The following is a 24,671-nucleotide window of genomic DNA, read 5'->3' on the forward strand; positions in this document are numbered from 1 at the left end:
GAGTGCATTATATTCTATGTAGGTTCACGGGGAGTGCATTATATTCTATGTAGGTTCACGGGGAGTGCATTATATTCTATGTAGGACCACGGGGAGTGCATTATATTCTATGTAGGACCACGGGGAGTGCATTATATTCTATGTAGGTTCACGGGGAGTGCATTATATTCTATGTAGGACCATGGGGAGTGCATTATATTCTATGTAGGACCACGGGGAGTGCATTGTATTCTATGTAGGACCACGGGGAGTGCATTATATTCTATGTAGGACCACGGGGAGTGCATTGTATTCTATGTAGGACCACTGGAGTGCATTATATTCTATGTAGGACCACGGGTAGTGCATTGTATTCTATGTAGGACCACGGGGAGTGCATTATATTCTATGTTGGACCACGGGGAGTGCAATATATTCTATGTAGCACCACAAGGAGTGCATTATATTCTATGTAGGACCATGGGGAGTGCATTATATTCTATGTAGGACCACTGGAGTGCATTATATTCTATGTAGGACCACGGGTAGTGCATTGTATTCTATGTAGGACCACGGGGAGTGCATTGTATTCTATGTAGGACCACGGGGAGTGCATTGTATTCTATGTAGGACCACTGGAGTGCATTATATTCTATGTAGGACCACGGGTAGTGCATTGTATTCTATGTAGGACCACGGGGAGTGCATTATATTCTATGCAGCACCACGGGGAGTGCATTATATTCTATGTAGGACCATGGGGAGTGCATTATATTCTATGGAGGACCACGGGGAGTGCATCATATTCTATGGAGGACCACATGGAGTGCATTATATTCTATGGAGGACCATGGGGAGTGCATTATATTCTATATAGGACCACGGGGAGTGGATTATATTCTATGGAGGACCACTGGAGTGCATTATTTTCTATGTAGGACCACTGGAGTGCATTATATTCTATGTAGGACCACGGGTAGTGCATTGTATTCTATGTAGGACCACGGGGAGTGCATTATATTCTATGGAGGACCACAGGGAGTGCATTATATTCTATGGAGGACCACGGGGAGTGCATTGTATTCTATGTAGGACCACTGGAGTGCATTATATTCTATGTAGGACCACGGGTAGTGCATTGTATTCTATGTAGGACCACGGGGAGTGCATTATATTCTATGTTGGACCACGGGGAGTGCAATATATTCTATGTAGCACCACAAGGAGTGCATTATATTCTATGTAGGACCATGGGGAGTGCATTATATTCTATGTAGGACCACTGGAGTGCATTATATTCTATGTAGGACCACGGGTAGTGCATTGTATTCTATGTAGGACCACGGGGAGTGCATTGTATTCTATGTAGGACCACGGGGAGTGCATTGTATTCTATGTAGGACCACTGGAGTGCATTATATTCTATGTAGGACCACGGGTAGTGCATTGTATTCTATGTAGGACCACGGGGAGTGCATTATATTCTATGCAGCACCACGGGGAGTGCATTATATTCTATGTAGGACCATGGGGAGTGCATTATATTCTATGGAGGACCACGGGGAGTGCATCATATTCTATGGAGGACCACATGGAGTGCATTATATTCTATGGAGGACCATGGGGAGTGCATTATATTCTATATAGGACCACGGGGAGTGGATTATATTCTATGGAGGACCACTGGAGTGCATTATTTTCTATGTAGGACCACTGGAGTGCATTATATTCTATGTAGGACCACGGGTAGTGCATTGTATTCTATGTAGGACCACGGGGAGTGCATTATATTCTATGGAGGACCACAGGGAGTGCATTATATTCTATGGAGGACCACGGGGAGTGCATTGTATTCTATGTAGGACCACTGGAGTGCATTATATTCTATGTAGGACCACGGGTAGTGCATTGTATTCTATGTAGGACCACGGGGAGTGCATTATATTCTATGTAGGACCACGGGTAGTGCATTGTATTCTATGTAGGACCACGGGGAGTACATTATATTCTATGTAGGACCACGGGTAGTGCATTGTATTCTATGTAGGACCACGGGGAGTGCATTATATTCTATGGAGGACCACAGGGAGTGCATTATATTCTATGGAGGACCACGGGGAGTGCATTGTATTCTATGTAGGACCACTGGAGTGCATTATATTCTATGTAGGACCACGGGTAGTGCATTGTATTCTATGTAGGACCACGGGGAGTGCATTATATTCTATGTAGGACCACGGGGAGTGCATTATATTCTATGTAGCACCACGGGGAGTGCATTATATTCTATGTAGGACCATGGGGAGTGCATCATATTCTATGGAGGACCACATGGAGTGCATTATATTCTATGGAGGACCATGGGGAGTGCATTATATTATATATAGGACCACGGGGAGTGCATTGTATTCTATAAAGGACCACGGGGAGTGGATTATATTCTATGGAGGACCACAGGGAGTGCATTGTATTCTATATAGGACCACAGGGAGTGCATTATATTCTATGGAGGACCACTGGAGTGCATTATTTTCTATGTAGGACCACTGGAGTGCATTATATTCTATGTAGGACCACGGGTAGTGCATTGTATTCTATGTAGGACCATGGGGAGTGCATTGTATTCTATGTAGGACCATGAGGAGTGCATTATATTCTATGTAGGACCACTGGAGTGCATTATATTCTATATAGGACCACAGGGAGTGCACTATATTCTATGGAGGACCATGGGGAGTGCTTTGTATTTTAAGGAGGACCACGGGGAGTGCATTATATTCTATGGAGGACCACGGGGAGTGCATTGTATTCTATGGAGGACCACGGGGAGAGCATTGTATTCTATGGAGGACCACGGGGAGTTCATTATATTCTATGGAGGACCACGGGGAGTGCATTATATTCTATATAGGACCACGGGGAGTGCATTATATTCTATGTAGGACCACGGGGAGTGCATTGTATTCTATGTAGGACCACGGGGAGTTCATTGTATTCTATGTAGGACCACGGGGAGTGCATTGTATTCTATGTAGGACCACGGGGAGTTCATTGTATTCTATGTAGGACCACGGGGAGTGCATTGTATTCTATGTAGGACCACGGGGAGTGCATTGTATTCTATGTAGGACCACGGGGAGTGCATTATATTCTATGTAGGACCACGGGTAGTGCATTGTATTCTATGTAGGACCACAGGGAGTGCATTATATTCTATGTAGGACCACGGGGAGTGCATTATATTCTATGTAGGACCACGGGGAGTGCATTATATTCTATGTAGGACCACGGGGAGTGCATTATATTCTATGTAGGTTCACGGGGAGTGCATTATATTCTATGTAGGACCATGGGGAGTGCATTATATTCTATGTAGGACCACGGGGAGTGCATTGTATTCTATGTAGGACCACGGGGAGTGCATTGTATTCTATGTAGGACCACGGGGAGTGCATTGTATTCTATGTAGGACCAATGGAGTGCATTATATTCTATGTAGGACCACGGGTAGTGCATTGTATTCTATGTAGGACCACGGGGAGTGCATTATATTCTATGTAGGACCATGGGGAGTGCATTATATTCTATGGAGGACCACGGGGAGTGCATCATATTCTATGGAGGACCACATGGAGTGCATTATATTCTATGGAGGACCATGGGGAGTGCATTATATTCTATATAGGACCACGGGGAGTGCATTGTATTCTATAAAGGACCACGGGGAGTGGATTATATTCTATGGAGGACCACAGTGAGTGCATTGTATTCTATATAGGACCACAGGGAGTGCATTATATTCTATGGAGGACCACGGGGAGTGCATTGTATTCTATGTAGGACCACTGGAGTGCATTGTATTCTATGTAGGACCACGGGGAGTGCATTATATTCTATGTAGGACCACGGGGAGTGCATTATATTCTATGTAGCACCACGGGGAGTGCATTATATTCTAGGTAGCACCACAAGGAGTGCATTATATTCTATGTAGGACCATGGGGAGTGCATTATATTCTATGGAGGACCACGGGGAGTGCATCATATTCTATGGAGGACCATGGGGAGTGCATTATATTCTATATAGGACCACGGGGAGTGCATTGTATTCTATAAAGGACCACGGGGAGTGGATTATATTCTATGGAGGACCACAGGGAGTGCATTGTATTCTATATAGGACCTCAGGGAGTGCACTATATTCTATGGAGGACCACTGGAGTGCATTATTTTCTATGTAGGACCACTGGAGTGCATTATATTCTATGTAGGGCCACGGGGAGTGCATTATATTCTATGGAGGACCAGAGGTAGTTCATTATATTCTATATAGGAGCACGGGGAGTGCATTATATTCTATGGAGGACCACAGGGAGTGCATTATATTCTATGTAGGACCACGGGGAGTTCATTTATTCTATAAAGGACCATGGGGAGTGCATTATATTTCATATAGTACCACGGGGAGTGCATTATATTCTATGGAGGACCACAGGGAGTGAATTGCATTCTATATAGGACCACAGGGAGTACAATATATTCTATGGAGGACCACAGGAGTGCATTATATTCTATGTAGGACCACTGGAGTGCATTATATGCTATGTAGGGCCACTGGGAGTGCATTATATTCTATGGAGGACCACAGGGAGTGCATTATATTCTATGGAGGACCATGGGGAGTGCACAATATTCTATGTAGGACCACTGGAGTTCATTATATTCTATATAGGACCACTGGAGTGCATTATATTCTATGTAGGACCACTGGAGTGCATTATATTCTATGGAGGACCATGGGGAGTTCATTATATTCTATGGAGGACCACGGGGAGTGCATTGTATTCTTTGTAGGACCACTGGAGTGCATTATATTCTATGTAGGACCACGGGGAGTGCATTATATTCTATGTAGGACCACAGGGAGTCCATTATATTCTATGTAGGACCACAGGGAGTCCATTATATTCTATGGAGGACCACAGGGAGTGCATTATATTCTATGGAGGACCACGGGAAGTGCATTATATTCTATGTAGGACCACGGGGAGTGCATTATATTCCATGGAGGACCACGGTGAGTGCATTAAATTCCATAGAGGACCACGGGGAGTGCATTATATTCTATGGAGGACCACGGGGAGCGCATTATATTCTATGCAGGACCACGGGGAGTGCATCATATTCTATGGAGGACCACGGGGAGTGCATTGTATTCTATGGAGGACCATGGGGAGTTCACTATATTCTATAGAGAACACCACACATGAAAAGGAAAGCGGGGAAAAAAACAGCAATCACGCAGTGATATATCCAGACCAAGTGGTAGCCACTGCTGATAACCCCACAGACTATATGATTATAATTATTAGGACAGTCAAATCAGTGAACAAAGCACAACACGAAATAACACCTTGACCATAAGTCCTAAATGTAAAAGTATATATTTTATTATTTATTACAAATAAAAATACTTGAGGCAATTAAAAGCACACAAGAATCCCACAATTCAATTAAGAAGTGGAAAACAGAGAGTTTTTGAAGCTAAATTCATATAAATTTTATTAAATCAAAAATTAAAATACAAAGTGTATACACATAAATGGCCCGGGGTATACAAAAACAACATTAGTCAGAATTTTTATGTGGCTTAATCAACATACAGTCATATGTTAAAGTTTGGGCACCCCTATTAATGTTAACCTTTTTTCTTTATAACAATTTTGGTTTTTACAACAGCTATTTCAGTTTCATATATCTAATAACTGATGGATTCAGTTATATTTCTGGATTCAAATAAGGTTTATTGTACTAACAGAAAATGTGCAATCTGCATTTACACAAAATGTGACCGGTGCAAAAGTATGGGCACCTCAACATAAGTGACATTAATATTTTGTAGCTCCTCCTTTTGCAAAAATAACAGCCTCTAGTTGCTTCCTGTAGCTATTAATGAGTTCCTGGATCCTGGATGAAGGTATTTGTGACCATTCCTGTTTACAAAACAATTCCAGTTCAGTTAAGTTTGATGGTCGCCGAGCATGAACAGCCCGCTTCAAATCATCCCACAGATGTTCAATGATATTCAGGTCTGGGGACTGGGATGGCCATTCCAGAACATTGTAATTGTTCCTCTGCATGAATGCCTGAGTAGATTTGGAGCAGTGTTTTGGATCATTGTCTTGCTGAAATATCCATCCCCTGCGTAACTTCAACTTCGTCACTGATTCTTGCACATTATTGTCAAGAATCTGCTGATACTGAGTTGAATCCATGCGACCCTCAACTTTAACAAGATTCCTGGTGCCGGCATTGGCCACACAGCCCCAAAGCATGATGGAACCTCCCCCAAATTTTACTGTGGGTAGCAAGTGTTTGTCTTGGAATGCTGTGTTTTTTAGCCTCCATGCATAACGCCTTTTTCTATGACCAAACAACTCAATCTTTGTTTCATCAGTCCACAGGACCTTCTTCCAAAATGTAACTGGCTTGTCCAAATGTGCTTTTGTATACCTCAGGCGACTCTGCTTGTGGCGTGCTTGCAGAAACGGCTTCTTTCGCATCACTCTCCCATACAGCTTCTCCTTGTGCAAAGTGCGCTGTATTGTTGACCGATGCACAGTGACACCATCTGCAGCAAGATGAGGCTGCCGGTCTTTGGAGGTGGTCTGTGGATTGTCCTTGACTGTTCTCACCATTCTTCTTCTCTGCCTTTCTGATATTTTTCTAGGCCTGCCACTTCTGGGCTTAACAAGAACTGTACCTGTGTTCTTCCATTTCCTTACTATGTTCCTCACAGTGGAAACTGACAGGTTAAATCTCTGAGACAACTTTTTGTATCCTTCCCCTGAAAAGCTATGTTGAATAATCTTTGTTTTCAGATGATTTGAGAGTTGTTTTGAGGAGCCCATGATGCCACTCTTCATAGGAGAATCGAATAGGAGAACTACTTGCAAGTGGCCACCTTAAATACCTTTTCTCATGATTTGATACACCTGGCTATGAAGTTCAAAGCTCAGTGAGGTTACAAAACCAATTTAGTGCTTCAGGAAGTCAGTAAAAAGTAGTTAGGAGTGTTCAAATCAAGAAAATGATAAGGGTGCCCATACTTTTGCACCGTTCATATTTTGTTTAAATGTAGATTGCACATTTTCTGTTAGTACAATAAACCTCATTTAAATCAAGAAATACAACTGAGTCCATCAGTTATTAGATATATGAAACTGAAATAGCTGTTGCAAAAACCACAATTGTTATAAAGAAAAAAGGTTAACATTAATAGGGGTGCCCAAACTTTAACATATGACTGTAGGTCAGCAGTCTTTATTAAGAAACTGACATAAAAAGTCAATGCTTCCTGCTGCCATAGACAAGTATGAGCACACATGCAAATAGTAACTGCCCATCTGACTACATAAAGTGCTTCACATGAATGCCTATAAACGGCCAAGCCACGGCGTAACGCGCGTAGGGGCGGCTGGCCTGAGTAGCGGTTCCAATTACAACTTGTAGGTGCAGTTTGATTACAATGTCACAGTCAATTTTTGCCCGTTTATAGGCATTCATGTGAAGCACTTTACGTAGTCAGATGGGCAGTTATTATTTGCATGTGTGCTCATACTTGTCTATGGCAGCAGGAAGTATTGACTTTTTATGTCAGTTTCTTAATAAAGACTGCTGACCTATGTTGATTAAGCCACATAAAAATTCTGACTAATGTTGTTTTTGTATACCCCGGGCCATTTATGTGTATACACTTTGTATTTTAATTTTTGATTTAATAAAATTTATATGAATTTAGCTTCAAAAACTCTCTGTTTTCCACTTCTTAATTGAATTGTGGGATTCTTGTGTGCTCCTAGTTCTGTGAGTTGTGCTATTTCCTATTGGTAGGGGAATGTGTTTCTAATTTGAGGCAATTAAAAGTAGCAAAGCATCAGTGTTAATAAAAAACTTTATAATATAAAAATATACATAAGGGGGCAGTACTATCCATTTCATAAGGACATACTATTGCAGTAAATGGTGCTGACAGGTATATGGTTCTCAAAAATATGCAGTGTGCAAAAATAATAAAAAATATACAGTATATTCATTTGTAAGGTGCATATAAATTAGTGAAAAATGTATATCAACTCACTATAAGTGTACATCTTAATTATACAAATAAGAAAACATACATGAAGTGCAAAATGAATAGATATTAAAGTGCAATATTAGTGCAGAAATAGTGAACACCACACGTGTCACTGCATAGATATACCACATAAATAATGGGAATAATACCCAATGGCACCAATAGGTGTCAGTATATGCTTAATTTATATCATGGACCAGGGGAACTCTAGCAACTAGAGTCTATACTAGCGCATGGCCGAGCATGCTCAGTGGAGCGACGGAAGGACTTAGCCTCTGGAGTGGTTTGCTGCTGATCAGCCTGCGTTGCTATTACTGGCCTAGAGTTGGCAGCAGCAGCCAGATCCACAGAGCTGGTCTAATCAGAGCATCGGGAATAACAGGGCTGCTGAGCAAGCTCCTCTGCGGTCGATGGAGAATGGGAGACAGCTGAATGCAAGGCTCTGGATTCCTGCTGTGCTGCTGCAGGAACCCGACGCCTAAGAGGGAGTTGATTATATTATAGGGAGGAACATGGGTTTTGCATTGCATTATATTACATGGAGGACCATGGAGATAGTATTATATTATGTGGGAAACCATGGTGAGTGCATTATATTATATGGAGGACTATGGTGAGTGCATTATACTTTATGGAAGAATATGGGAAGTGCATTATATTACATGAAGGATTATAGAGAGTGCATTATACTATATGGAGGATTATGAGGGCACATTATACTATATGGAGGACTATATAGGGCCCATTATACTCTATGGAAAGATGTGTGGGGGCCATTATAATATTTTGAGGGCTATGTGGGGGGCATTATACGGTACGCAAGCAATTATACAGTTTGAAGGTTTGTGTGGGGTCTATCATACTATATGGAGGACTAGTATGGGCCATTACACAGTGTGGAGAGGTATGGGACAATTATACTGCATGGAGGGCTGTGGGGGGGTCACAGTTGATGGATCATACTGTGTTGGGGTCACCATACTTTGCCTTAGGAGTTGAGGTGGGGTACAGCAGTCATTATACTGTGCATGTGGAAGGTACTGTGAAGGAATTCACTGGGGGTTATAATACTGTGTTTGTGGGGCACTTTTGTTGGCATCATATTTTACGGGGCAATGAAAGAGGGATCTAGGAGTTCTGCAGAAGTAAAATGACTTTGCAAAGGTAGCAAAGTTGTGAGTTATGCTCTCATGTGACCCAGGTAGATATATTTTTTTTTTCGGGGGGGGGGGGGGGGTGGCAATTAGAAGTTCTGCTATATGGCTCCAAGATTTCTATGTACGCTCTTTTCTGGAACCAAGAACAGAGAAGGAGCGTTATGTGATGTCTATGGAGGTTATATGTACAGATAAGGCCAAGGTAGATGAACCAATTATTTTTTTATTATGGTTTGCTTATATAGCACTATCATATCCCTCAGTGTTTTATGTTAGGGATGGCAGAACGCACTAAATAATAAATAATAGTAAGTGCGTTTGCTGCCCGGGGTCTACCGTGCAGAGGTGTTACGCTGCTGCTACGTAATGGCAGACACTTAATATGGTGGTATAACACACGCAGGTTGAACGTCACCCGGTGTGCACTGGGCAGACTCTGTTACTTCACAGAAGCGCCAAAGCGTTAAACACAAATGCCGAGCCTGTTGAACTCACAGGTGTCAGCGGAATGCACGCATGGTATATGGTCACAGGTCTCGGGCCCAAGACTCAGGGTCAGCATCCTTCTAGACCTACCGTGCATGCGGCGTCGCAACCGCGGACGCAAATAAGTACTGCTGACTGCAGCACGGCGACAGACACTACCGCTGTACGACAATGCCCGGTAGCAGGCATACTGTCGGACACTAGTACCGTGGATGATAAGCACTGTGGCCTGTAGCTTGCCATTGACTGGCGCTGACTCTATCACTAGTTCCTTATCCACACACGTAATATCAGAGGGAGGGGAATCTTAATGAGTCATTTGCAAGTCCATGCATCCATCATCATTCACACAGGTAGCAACTAGAGTCTATACTAGCGCATGGCCGAGCGGCCATGCGAACCTTTTATAGCCGGGACCTTCTGGAAGCTTCCAGATCCCTGAGATGAACCAATCAGGTCTGGAGAAGGACCTGTGCATGTGACTCCCAACCTCCAATGGGAGATCGTCTCGTGAGCATGCTCAGTGGAGCGAGGGAAGGACTTAGCCTCTGGAGTGGCTTGCTGCTGATCAGCCTGCATTGCTATTGCTGGCCCAGAGGTGGCAGCACCAGCCAGACCCACAGAGCTGGTCTGAGCAGAGGGTCAGGAATGAAAGGACTGCTGAGCAGGCTCCTCAGCGGTCGATGGAGAATGGGAGACCGCTGAATGCAAGGTGTTATGAATGAGTTACCGAAGGAGGAAAAAACAAAAATACAAGCTAAGTCCAGAAGACCGGAGAGGTTGGTAGCTATCGGATTGCAGACCCCTGATCCTATTCACACAACTAACAGTAGCCATGGGGGTTCCTATGGTGCCCTAGACCCCTCGTTCACAGTTGGAGAACTAAATAAGCCTAAAGAAAGAAAGGGGAAATCTAAACTGCCCCAGAGCAGACCCCAAAGCAATAGACAGCCCCCAACATGTATTGTCGGTGAAAAGCAGATGAAAACACAAACACAGACAGAAAGACAGGTTGAGCAAGCGGTGGGGCCCAACTAACTAAATAGGAAAGGACAGAAAAGAAGCTGACTGCAGTCTGCAAAAATTCTGCCAAAATAATGTCCAACACGTCTGATAGAAAAAAGGCACTGAAGTCACTAGACTTCAAAATCACTATATCAGCACTCAGGTATATTCTGAAGACTGAGCAAAAGATCAACTTGACCAGAGACAAAAATGGAGCTCAGCCTGTACCAACAAGGGCAGGCACAACACTAAGTAAACAGACACAATCTCATGGAAAAATAAGAGAGCAAAAACTTAGCTTTCAGAAGACAGGTACTGAACTGGTTTGCAAGAGCTCAGAGCAGAAAGGGTCACCAGCACCCCTGTAGGGCGTCGGCTGCCTTATATCCACTCAGTGATTCCGGGTGTCCAATCAGGCTCCACCTGTTCAGATGACAGGTTCTTCCCAACCCAATCAATTTCACTACCTCTCCTCACCAGCAGAGGGAGTTCATCAGGCATCAACGGTGAAGGGGAAAATGAACTCACAACAGCAAGGCTCTGGATTCCCGCTGTGCAGTTGCAGGAACCCAACGCCTAACAGTTTTATATACATTTGAACCCAGTACACCAGCGCTGAAAAACTTCTAGTGCTAACCACTGAGCCACTGTGCTGCCCAATTTGAGGGTATATCTTTTCCAGGCTCAAGATGAGCCATTGTATCTCATCATATCATGCGTGATACTGTCTGCTTAACCGTGAATCTAATTAAATCATGTGTGATACTGTCACCTCAGCTTTGCATCCTATGATTTCATTTGTGATTTTGTCTGCTGATCAACTGTATCTAATAGTATCGTGAAACTGTCGGCTGAAAGGTGTATCTAATCCCCTGATGTGTGATACTGTCTTCTGACCTACTTTAGCTAATCAAATTGTGATACTGTCTGTTGAGCTATGTATCTAATCTTATCATGTATGATAATGTCTGGTCAGTCACTGTATCTGATCACATGTGACATAGTCTTTTTAACTCCTCTTACTAATCCGAGCATGTGTGATACAATCTGCAGAGGTGCTGTATACAATGCAAGCACCCATGATACTGTATGAAGAGTTGTGTATCTAATCAAGTGTGATTCTGACTGCTGAGCTGCTGTATCTAATCCCATTGTGAGTGATATTGTCTTCTGAGCCACTGTATCTGATCCGAGTACATGTGAAAACAATTGTTGAGTCATTGTATCAAATATGAGCTTTGTGTGATATGCTGAGCTGTTACCTAATATTATCATGTGTGATATCATCTTCTAAGCCACAATATCTAATCCGAGCATGTGTGATACCATCTGCTGAACTGATATGATATATTTTAACCCCTTCCCAACATATCAGCTTCCTGGCTTAATGCAGGCTCAGTAGCTGAGCCTGCATCTTTGCCATCATGTGATGGCTGTGTTATTCAGCCACCATCTGTGTTATTCAGCCACCATCTGTCGCTATCAGCCACGGGTAGTGATGAGATCTGTACGCGGTTATTAACCTATTGAATGCCACTGTCATTCTCTGACAGTGAAATTTACAGCTCATAGCCCAGGGCTGCGCTGTTCTAACCAGCCATCTCTCCAATCCCGCTATGCAGTCAGGGTGCACCAATGGTTTACCATGATAGCCAGAGGTCTGTTGACACTCCATTACAAGTCTAACCTGTAGGAGACTCTGATGTTTGCTATACACAATAGTAGTGTAGAACAAGTAATAGTCTGATGGTGGATTCATTCCCCCTGAGGGGACTACAAAATAGAATAAAAATTTGAAAAATGTTTTTAAAAATAGATAAAAGTTTTAATCATCTTTCTTTTCCACCATTAAAAAAAGAAAAATACATACATGTGGTAATTCCACATCAGTAAAAGTCCTATCAATCATACTATAAAATTGAAGTCCTATCAATCATACTATAAAATTGAGTAATCTGTAAGGCTAGTTTCACACTAGCGCTTTTGAGCGCAGCGACGGCCTGCGCATGGCTGCCGCTAAGCCCCGCCCCCTACCGCGCCTCCGCCGGTAGCTCCGCCTACCGGCGCATGCGTCCCCTATCTTTATCACTGGGGGCGCAGGCCGTGCGCAGTATGCGTTTGGCGGCGCATGCGCCTTCTTGACGGTGCGCCAAGCGCAACCAAACTGCAGCAGGTTGCGTTTGGCGCATGTCGGCGCACCGTCAAAAGGACACATGCGCCGCCAAACGCATACTGTGCACGGCCTGCGCCCCCAGTGATAAAGATAGGGGACGCAGGACGCATGCAGCGTCATGCGCCGGTAGGCGGAGCTACCGGCGGAGGTGCGGCAGGGGGTGGGGTTTAGCGGCGGCCGTGCGCAGGCCGTTGCTGCGCTCAAAAGCGCTAGTGTGAAACTAGCCTAAATGCCATAAAAACAGAAAAAATTAAGTGCCAGAACTTTGATTTTTCCACGCCGAAACAAAAAAATTCAATAAGCAATCGAAGCACTATGGTATCAATAAAAAAGTCCGCTCAGGGCCTAAAAAATAAGCCCTAACATGGCTCCATGTCTTGGAAAAAGAAGGCAATAGCCCCACAGCCGCCCACACACACAGGTATGATGATCTCACAGCCCACAACATAGCATGATGGTGGCAACCACAGCCCTCTCACACAGTATGATAGTGGTAGTGGCTCCCACACAGTTGATTGGACCTCACATTTCCTCTACACAATATGATTGTAGCCCCTACAGCCCCACCCCATGCAATGTGATAGCCCCTCCCAAAACAAAATTATTTCCCCTCCACACATTATAATATTCCCCACAGCCACCCTACGCAGTAGGATGGACCCCGTAGTCTCCTCAGATTATAATGACCATGTAAGAAGAAGGACCGGACCAGGGTTACCTGTTTTGCACTGGGTCTGGAACTGTCGGGGATGTCTCCTCTGTTGTCCGGGGGAAAGCTTAGAAACCCGGACCGACTTTTGCACTGTACAGCAGGGGGGTGTCTAAGCTAAATAAGACACAGCACGCTCGGAAGCAGACAGACTTGGCGGGAACAGGCAGCATGCAGCAGGGGAAGGTGAATGCTCTGCCTGTTGAGCACCAGCATAGCGCAGGTCCACGCTCGAGCTCCCCTGCAACACTTCACAAAGACTGTGACCAGTATTGTGCTGTTTGCCTGCTGGTACCTGCAACGCGAGGTGTCAGGCACTCCGTGAGTGACGCACGCATACTGCTTGAGAAGGACTGGGTGACTCACCGTGAGCTGTGCTCTGACTTCCCGGTGTACATTTTTCGGGCCTCATTGGGCCCAGTTAGTGTTATGGGCTGTACCTCATCTTACCCAGCAAACCCTGGACCAAGGAACCCCTTAAAGACCTCGAGGACAAACTGCTGCCATCAGAATTTGGCTCAACAACACCTTCAGGACAACACCGGATATACCACGCGCTGACAGTGTTCGTGTCATTTCTCACTCCGTGGACTCTTCAGTCAGGAAGCCATCGGACTGATAAGTTAACCTTTGAGAACTGTGCTATCTCCATTATTTTCTTTATCCTATCCCGCATACCAACTGCTTTATCCCCTGTTTGCCTTAACCCCTCCCTGCTTGGAGTATACTCCTGTTTAAGTAAAGTACTTTATGTTAACTCTTGCTCTGTCTCCTGTCCATTACTGCATCCCAAAATCTGCTCACACCTGGCGTAGTCGCCAGGATCCAGTCCAACAGCACGGAGGTGGCAGAGCAAGCAGTGGAGGGGCCCCAAGGTCCAGCATATCCCTGGGGGCAATGTTAAGTAACCTCTCAAAATTCTCTGGAAGCAACACTCTGTTAAGGGACTGGACTGAGAGGGTCAGGGGAATGATGAGGATGCACCCCATGACCCCCACGTTAGAGGCAGAGGTTGCCATGTTGGCTCTGAACGGAGAGGCAAGGAATTCTGTCATGCTCAGACCCCCTTGAGAACAGGACACTTTTGACAAGGTGCTTCAAATAACTGAAGAGACGCACGGAGACCCCACGGACATAGAGGAATTGCACATGCGTTTATTTAGGTGTGTTCATAGGGAGGTGGAGACTGTGACCCAGTATATGAATGTGCTACAGGAGATTCATACTGCAATTATTAAGAAATACGGTGTAGGCGTAGGATCTACTGACATAGTACTGCGGGATCAGCTGGTGACAGGCTTGAGAGATACGCTACTGAAACATGCCCTGCAAGAGTGCTTGCTGGTAAATCCACGCATGACCTTTTTAGAAGCCGAAAGTGAAGCGCACGCGCAAACAGGAGCAGGGGTGACAGTCCCGATGGGGAAGGTCCGGAGCTTGGAGGTATTTGTGACCATGGCCACCGAACTAGGATGGGTGGAAGAGTTGCGGAAAAAGATCTAGGACATATGAGAATAGTTGTCAGAGTCAAAGAAGAAACCCTCAGCATCATCAAACTTGTCCGGGAGTAGGATTGTTCCTGAGCCTCCTTGGGAAATGAGAACACCAGGCAAAGAAGAACTGCCTACATGCTACAACTGCGGTGAGACTGTACATTTGGCTCAGGGTTGTGTATGGCAGAGTTGGCCCCTCCAACGCTATCCGTTAAACTAGGAGGCTACGTGGCTGGGGGGCGCCTCCCGGAGCCTGAGCAGTCAAGAAGGAGAACCAGAAGTCCCACAAGTCTAGTTTCCACGTGTCCTCTCATTTGCCATCTGCAAGAATTTCATTTAAGTGTACAGCTGCCCAAAGAGAATCCACTCTGATCAAGGAGCATGTTTCCAGGGGTGAGAAATGGAACAACTACATCGTATATACCAGTTAGAAAAGTCTCAGACAATGCCCTATCACCCTCAGAGAAATGGAGCCTGTGAACGGTTCAGTTGAACTCTGATTCAGATGTTGAGGACACTAGAGGAAGACAGAAAAGTATGTTGGCCTGAATTTGTAGCTGAACTAGTTTGGGTGTACAACAAACAAGTATATCACACCACTGGGTACACACCATATACTCTGCTATTCGGCCGTCCGGCAAGAGAAATCACTGAGTTGGAATTGGATCCAGAGGAGGACTACCCACGGATGGGGGTGTCCACCTGGGTTCGAGAACACCGACACCAGCTGCAAACACTATACCATCTTGTGCAGACTAAGTTTCGGGAACTTGAGCATTCAGAGACAGCTCCTCTGTAAGGGACACCTCTTCAAGCCGGGGACCGTGTGTTGGTCCGAGACAAGTGCCCTCGAGACAAGCTGGAGAATTGGCTCTGAAGGTCCCATCTATGAAGTTCAACCTGAGGGGGAGGAAAGCGCCCCTACCCAGGTAGTCTATCGGAATATGCTTCATCCTTGCTTGTCAAGAGATCCTGATCAAGTGGAGGAGATGCAAAGTGCTCCCGAGATATCCCAACCGGCAGCTGCTGATTGTGAGGAAGATTTCCCTGATCTACCACAGGTAGTCCAGAAGAGGAGCAAGTGCCTAAAGTTCCTGAAGTAGTTGCTCTGTTGGATTTGGGTGTGGCCCTGCCCTCGCCTGTTCAACCTGACCCGACTACTCAACCTGACTCGACTACTCCTCCTGATTTATGGCGCACCGAATGAACAACAGCCAGAGTACCCCCCAACAGATACAATCAAGACCAATTTATTTGGCAATGAATCGTTAAAGAAATTGGAAAATGTCAACCCTTACTACAAGAAATCTCACTGGTGGAATGTCGATCAAAAGTAGAGGGGGAGGGTAAGAAGAAGGACCGAACCGGGGGTACCTGTCTTGTGCCAGGTCCGGAACTGTCGGGGCTGTCTCCACTGTTGTTCGTGGGAACGCTTAGAAACCCGGACCAACCTTTGCACTGTACAGCAGAAGGCATGGCTAAGCTAAATAAGACATAGCGTGCTGAAGCAGACAGACTTGGCAGGAACAAGCATTGCACAGCAGGGGAAGGTGAGTGCTCTGTCTATTGAGCACCAGCATAGCGCAGGTCCGCGCTCGAGCTCCCCTGCGACACTTCACAAAGACTGTGACCAGTATTGTGCTGTGTGCCCACTGGTACCTGCAACAATAGGTGCCAGGCACCCCGGGCCCATGAGAGACGTGCGCATACCGCTTGAGAAGAACCGGGTTACTCACCATGAACTGTGCTCTGACTCCCCAATGTACATTTGTCGGGCCACGTTGGGCCCCATTAGTGTTGTGGCCTGTACCTCATCTTACCTAGCAAACCCTGGACCAAGGAACCAAGACCTCTAGGACAAACCACTGCCGTCAGAATTCGGCTCAACGACGCTTTCAGGACAACATCGGATATACCACGCGCTGACCGTGTTGGTGCCATTCCTCACTCCATGGCCTCTTCAGCCAGGAAGCCGTTGGACTGATAAGTTAACCCTTCAGAACTGTGCTATCTCCATTATATTCTTTATCCTATACCACATACCAACTGTTTTATCCCTTGTTTGCCTTAACCCCTCCATGAGTGGAGTATACCCCTGTTCAAGTAAAGAAATTTACCTTAACTCTTGCTCTGTCTCCTGTCCGTTACTGCATCCCACAGTCTGCTCACAACTGCACACAGTGCCCCCCTCTCCTCAGACAAATGGTATGAAATCAACACAATTTTTCTCTCCGTTAATTTGGCTTTGCATCATTTCTCTTGAAGCTCCTGAAGAGTTCACAAACTTAATGACATCAGTGTTGCATACTTTGAAGGTTGCTATTTTTTAAAACGGCATCCCTTAAGGAATCTACAATATATAGTCCCCTCAAAGTCACTTCAAAACTGAACAGGTCTCCATAAAACTAAGTTTTGTATATTGCCCTAAAATAATGAATAATTGCTGCTAAACTTTTAACAGTTCTACAAAAATAAAAGGACGTTTGAAAATTATGCTGACATAGATGACACAAGGTAAATGTTTTGTTAACTTTTTATGTAGCATAACTATATGGATTATAGGCTTAAACATTCAAAGTTTAAATATTGCACATTTTTATTTCTTAGTTTTATTGCTAAAATAAAGTATAACATGTCAGAAAAAATATTCTCAGAATATCTGGGATATGGGACATTTCATTGTTATTACCTCATAAAGTGACACATGTCAGATTTGAAAAATTGGGCTTTGTAACTAAAAGGTTAAAATGCATTCTTCCTAATGTGAGATATCTGATGTCTAAACAGTTGAGATTTAAATGAAAAAAATATCTTACATTCAGGACATGAAAATGGCTTCTCTCCTGTGTGAATTCTCTCATGTGAAACAAGAATTGATTTCTCAGTAAAACATTTCTCACATTCTGAACATGAAAATGGCTTCTCTCCTGTGTGAATTCTCTCATGTCTAACAAGATGTGATTTATTTGTAAAACATTTTCCACATTCTGAGCATGAAAATGGCTTCTCTCCTGTGTGAATTCTCTCATGTGCAACTAGAATTGATTTCTCACTAAAACATTTCTCACATTCTGAACATGAAAATGGCTTCTCTCCTGTGTGAATTCTCTCATGTCTAACAAGATGTGATTTATCTGTAAAACATTTTCCACATTCTGAACATGAAAATATCTTCTCTCCTGTGTGACTTCTCTCATGTCTAACAAGATTAGATTTCTCTGTGAAACATTTTCCACATTCTGAGCATGAAAATGGCTTCTCTCCTGTGTGAATTCTCTCATGTGCAACAAGCGTTGATTTCTTTGTAAAACATTTTCCACATTCTGAACATGAAAATGGCTTCTCTCCTGTGTGAATTCTCTCATGTGCAACAAGATGTGATTTATCTGTAAAACATTTCTCACATTCTGAACATGAAAATGGCTTCTCTCCTGTGTGAATTCTCTCATGTGCAACAAGAGATGATTTCTCAGTAAAACATTTCTCACATTCTGAACATGAAAATGGCTTCTCTCCTGTGTGAATACTCTCATGTCTAACAAGAAGAGATTTTGTAGTAAAACATTTCCCACATTCTGAACATGAAAATGGCTTCTTCCTTGTGGGAGCTTTTTTATTTTCCACACTTATATTGTGTCTTATATTTTGTTTAACAGTCTGTGATGAATTAGGACATTGTACTTTAAAACGATCCATGTCTGAGATGTTGGCATGTTCTTCATATGGGTCTAGTGTAATGTTACAATCATCTGCTTTAAAATCTGAAGATATGATATGTCTTTTGGAGCTCCTGGTACAGCCATCTGCCAAGAAAAGAACTGATTTGATTTTTGAGCAAAATAACCTTAATACTTAAATGTATTTAAATAGAAAAATGTTAATAATAAAAAATATTAAAAATAAATTACATACAATTTGCAAGATGTGTAGCCAAGTTCTACTATTAACTGACTAAGGTGTAATTTAGATAATGTGATGCTTTCACAAAGAGCCAATTTTACTAATGTTCATTCTCAATCATTGGCCAGTGCAAACATCAAATAATAAAACATTTATCATTGGTCACATATTTTATATGAGAATAAAAATGATCACTGTTGACAGCGCATCATCCACTATGTGTAAATTAAGAATTGTGATGGTGTGATATGCTATATGGATATCATTTTGTGTATATTGCTATTTCACTGATTTGCATAGTGTTAATCTTGATGCCTTGTATGTCTGCAGCCTGTGACTCTTGATGACCCCCTGTAGTGTCATAATCCCCCAGGCACCTTTTGTCAAGTCTGGGAGGCCGGAAAACCGGCCCCCAACCTGTTTTGACTCCCTGGACATAATGAGGGGGGCTGGGGAGGATAGGGGCTGGGCAAGTCAGTTGCTGTGTGCAGAGCATGGTGTGAAGACAGGACTTCTGAGAGAAAGAAGAATATATGGAACATGTTATCACTGTCAGCTGGATTTTGGACTCTCATCTCCCTGGACATGTTATACTGTTACTGAACTGCATTCAGATTCTGGACTATCTATCCTTTGTGGGGTGGACTGAATATGGACCTTTCATATTTTTTGCCTAAATAAATGTCTTGGAATTGTTCACTCTCCTCTTGCTCTGTTGATTGTGTGATACCAGAGAAGGACCCCGTGACAACTGGTGGCAGCAGTGGGATCAACAGAGCGTCACCCAATGGAGAACCACCCACAGAGTGAGTACAGAAATTGGACTGTATGCAGTTTACAGGAGAGACCCAGAGACCTGGGCCTGAACTACCAGGGACTGACTAAAGAGGCCTTAATCGATCTACTGGTGGGCGCTAGCCCGGCCACCTCCTCCCAGATGTCTGAAGGACGCGCACTGGAGACAGGGATCCCCATCCAGAAAAGCCAGTGGTTGGTGTGGTATGAATAAGAGATGGCGGTTCTGGGCCCCGGCGTCTCTCAGGAGTACAAGGAGGAGGCTGCCCGCCGGGCACAGCGGAGACAGGAAGCAATGGAGCTTGAAAAAGGGAGTAACGCAATGTGGAGTGTAACCCCAACAATCTGGGAGCCTGTACGGATCACCCGGACAGAGTTTAAGCCATTTGATGAGGCTTCTGGAGATGTGGAGGGGTTCTTCAAAGACTTTGAGCAGCAGTGTGCTGTGATGGAGGTGCCCCACTCTAGCTGGATGCGTTTGTTAGTGGGGCTCCTGAACGGAAGCTTGGCGGAGGCTTACCGAACCATTGATGCACTGCGGAATCGGGATTATAACATTGTAAAGCGGACTATCCTGGATTACCATGCTATCACCCCAGACTCATATAGGGCCAAGTTCCAAGACCTCCCATGCACCACGGGGGGATCGTTTAGGATGTATGCACATAAGATGTCCAAGGCATGTCAGAGATGGCTGGAAGCAGAAAACGCCTTTACTGTGGAAGATGTTATACAGGCGTTCCTTATAGAACAATTTCTTGCCAAGTGCCCTGCAGAGGTACGGGAATGGGTCCGGGAGCGCATGCCGTGTACCGTGGATAGAGCTGCAGCCCTGGCCAATGAAGCCCTTACTATCCGACCGCAATGGAGGAGGCTTCTGGACAATGAACCACGGCCTGCTCCCGCGCCCCGTCCCCCTCAGATTATATCTGCCCTTCCACCTAGTCGCAAGCCGCTGACTATCACGCCTCCCAATCCTGGGCCCCAACAGTTCCGACCACGACCTGGGGGTGTCACAGAGAGGAGATGTTATGTGTGTGGCCAACCTGGACATTTGCAGTTTGGATGTCCCTCAAGGATTTGGAGGGAGCCCCGCGCAGCCCCACCTCGTCCAGTGCATCTGGTACACTCCATCCCACCTGAGAAAGAGCTACCACCATCCCAACCAGAGTGGACCACCGACCACGGCACCATAGATACTCCTCCTGGAGTGTACGGACTTCGGCCTCTGTCCTTTGGCTACCCAGAGCAATGGCAACGCCACCTGCAGGTGGTCTTAATTGATGGATACAAAGTGTCAGGATTTAGAGACACGGGGGCATTTCTGACTATCGCTGACACCCGTGTGGTTCGACCCGAGGCAATTCACCAGGGTGCAGGAATTCCCATTGTCTTGGCGGGGGGTGCCCGCAAATATATACAGCGAGCTTTGGTGCATTTGGATTATGGTTTTGGGGAAAAACTGTGCTGGATTGGAGTTATGGGAGGACTTCCTGCAGATATCCTCCTTGGGAACGACATTGGGGAGTTACAGTGTCATTTTGTGGGAGCAGTCACCCGACTACAGGCCCTTCAAGCACCACAACATTTGGACCCCACTGAGGAGCAATCTGTTTGGCCAGAAGGTCCATGGGCCTCTCACTCTTCTGAAAGAACAATTGGAGGGAGATATCGCAGACATTGGAATGCCCATCATTCTCTACGTTCTAGAGTTCAGAAATCGTCTCGCCCAGCTAGTGGCTAATGATCAACAGCAAATGGCCCAGTCCAGTCAAGAAACTTGGTATGACCGTAACGCCAGGACCCGGGAATTTATGGAAGGACATCAAGTGCTTATAGTTATTGCAACCCCTGCCACTGTACAAAGAACTATATACGATTGAGCAATGTGGACTATAGTGAGCAGGCCAGAGGTCTGTGTAGACCTCATAGCGTGCTCACTTATTATGAGGGGGGAGAGGTTGTGATGGTGTGATATGCTATATGGATATCATTTTGTGTATATTGCTATTTCACTGAATTGCATAATGTTAATCTTGATGCCTTGTATGTCTGCAGCCTGACTTTTATCTATGACTCTTGATGATCCCCTGTAGTGTCATAATCCCCCAGGCACCTTTTGTCAAGTCTGGGAGGCCTGAAAACCGGCCCCCAACCTGTTTTGACTCCCTGGACATAATGAGGGTGGCTGGGGAGGATAGGGGCTGGGCAAGTCAGTTGCTGTGTGCAGAGCATGGTGTGAAGACAGGACTTCTGAGAGAAAGAAGAATATATGGAACATGTTATCACTGTCAGCTGGATTTTGGACTCTCATCTCCCTGGATTTGTTATACTGTTACTGAACTGCATTCAGATTCTGGACTATCTATCCTTTGTGGGGTGGACTGAATATGGACCTTTCATATTTTTGCCTAAATAAATGTCTTGGAATTGTTCACTCTCCTCTTGCTCTGTTGATTGTGTGATACCAGAGAAGGACCCCGTGACAAGAATGTTCTGCATTAATAAAAAAGCAATGATGTAAGGAAACAATTCATTATTGCTACAGCTTAATGAAAGCTAGTAAGCCCCAATCACACTCCTATACCACCAATCACTGCTCATTGATGAAATTGTATTCTCCTTGCAGCCATTCAATTTTATTTTTAAGGAGAAGTAGAGGGCTGTAGCAGTCACCTCTCTGTGTTAGAGCTCCATGCACCACCTCAATGACTGGAAGTGAGCGGCTGCTGGGAAAATATAACTTCAATTTCTCCTGGTAGCCGCTTTCCTAGTTAAACAGCTTAACATGATTTAAATACTATTTGCCAACAGATTGCCAATATATCTGCAGGTAATTAGAATTTTTGTAGCTGACAGGTTATCTTTAGGGGTTGATTTACACATGCAGATATTGACCTGTAACAAGCACTGATTCATGATATGGGAGCATCTTTGTTCTCTCTCCTCATAGAAAATAGATGAATGCTTGGCAGAACTGCCATGGCTATGGTGGATTTCGGAGACAGTGCGGTCAGCAGACTCAGGTAAGTACTTTCTATACTAACATCTCTAATTACATGTCTATGTCTGTGGTCTGGACTGTTTTAGAATAATAAAGCATAATCGGCTTCCATATTGCATCCTGTGGTGTGTGCTGTGGAAATTATGTCTATTCTTCAGTGAACATTACACATCAACCACTGGCGCCCCATCTTCCATGTGACAGAGTGCAGGACTTGCTTATATTGTGTCACTTATGTCTAGAGAAATGCTGAGGCATCAGTACTACTAGGTGATGTCCATCTCACACAAACTATGACCGCTACATGCAGAACAGAGGAGCCGTATGGTCGTATATTAGGAAGTCATGGCCATGGAGAAAATATAAAGCTGGGAAAACTCAGGCAATTCTCAGCTTTCTCTTAAAATCTACTTCTGGCTGTGACTATGAGAGAATTGTCTTAAAACATTTTTTTTAATCTCCAGCTAAAGCAGTTCAGTATATCAAATAGGTTACTTAGGTTATATATTAATCCTGGAACCAGAACTCTGATGGATATAATGTAAAACACTAAACTAGATACTATGCCAATGAGGTGTCACGCATCTTTGATGATCTATTATCCCAATCTATTCTAAAATCCATATTATAGATACACAACCGGTCTTATTACATATTGCATCATTACATTGTCTGAAATATATAATCTGTATTTCAGCTGAATGGAGGAATCTATGGCCAAAAAAGCTGAGAAACACATAACAAAAAACATCAAGCCTAAAATTATCCAGTCCGGAGAACGAGCAGAATTTTACTCTTCTCTGCTTTATATAGCGGTGACTCCTCACTGGGGCAGTTACCTGTAGGAACGTCCTCTTTGCACCACTCCTCATCCCGCACATCGCATTTTCCTTTCTCCATTATGGCTTCAGCTTTGATGTTCTTCAGATATTTGTCTTGATGTCAAAGCTGTGAAGTAATAATGTAAAAGTCACAGACAGAAGGAGTTGAATGTTCTAGATGGAGGCTTTACTACAAGCTCACGTGGCACCTGAGCCGCCAAAACATGCTGACATCTCCGTCTCCTATATCACTGGGGCCGCTCTCAGTCAGTACGGCGACGTGTAGTGATAGAAGCCAGCGTCACTGGAGCAGTAAGTATACTACATTACGGCAAAGTGATTTCCTTCGTTATTTTGTCTTCGCACTTTGGATACACAAGTATTTTTTTTTCATCATTTAAGGAATGTTTGGTCTGGAAATGTATTTTTGAGATACATGCTATTTCTGTTAGTAGGTTTGGAAGCACTTTAGCAGTTTTTTCTTTTTATTGCATTCACCTCTAATATAAATGTCATGTTAGAAAAGTCGTCCACCCCTTTTGTAATATTTACATTCAGTCCAGTATGGTCTAAATTAAAGAAATAAAACATGCTCATCTACCGATCTCCCAGTTTTTCTCTCTAGTATTCAAGGCTACTGTCACATCAACAGATCACCACAGCTCCAGCGAGGGTGGTCATGGCTGTGGGGGTAACCAGTACAAGACTGACTTGTCTGTATCAAATGATTATGCGTTTTTGAATCTAAACCAGTCCTTAATGACGGATAACAAAAATGAACTAATCTCTGATTAAGGCCCCATTCACACGTCCTCTTAAAAAAACATGCGAGTGAGACTGTCAGTTTTTACTATCTGTGTGGCTTTCTGTTGGCTGTCCGTTTGTACCATCTGTGAGCGCCATCCTTGTGACACATACTAGAATTTACAGATGTTTAGGTTTTAAAGATGTGTAAAGATAGATATATAGTTAGATATAGAGTAAATAGAAGATAGATGGATAATTAGTGCCT

General features: G+C 44.2%; 1 protein-coding gene across 1 annotated transcript in view; it reads right to left on the bottom strand.

The window, feature by feature from the left end:
- The window catches only part of LOC141047835 (uncharacterized), a 133,568-nt gene extending 109,829 nt beyond the window's left edge, over window positions 1-23,739 (bottom strand). Inside the window, exons 1-2 of the mRNA XM_073543157.1 lie at window positions 23,678-23,739; window positions 17,925-18,942 (exon numbers count right to left, since the gene is read on the bottom strand). Of these exons, the coding sequence (XP_073399258.1) occupies window positions 17,925-18,942; window positions 23,678-23,738 (1,079 nt within the window). The 5' untranslated portion in view covers window position 23,739. The remainder of the gene's footprint in view (window positions 1-17,924; window positions 18,943-23,677) is intronic.
- Window positions 23,740-24,671: the final 932 nt, after the last annotated feature.

Source organism: Dendrobates tinctorius, unplaced genomic scaffold (assembly GCF_039654945.1).
Source record: "Dendrobates tinctorius isolate UK_male_01 unplaced genomic scaffold, ASM3965494v1 ptg000129l, whole genome shotgun sequence".
NCBI lineage: Eukaryota > Metazoa > Chordata > Amphibia > Anura > Dendrobatidae > Dendrobates > Dendrobates tinctorius.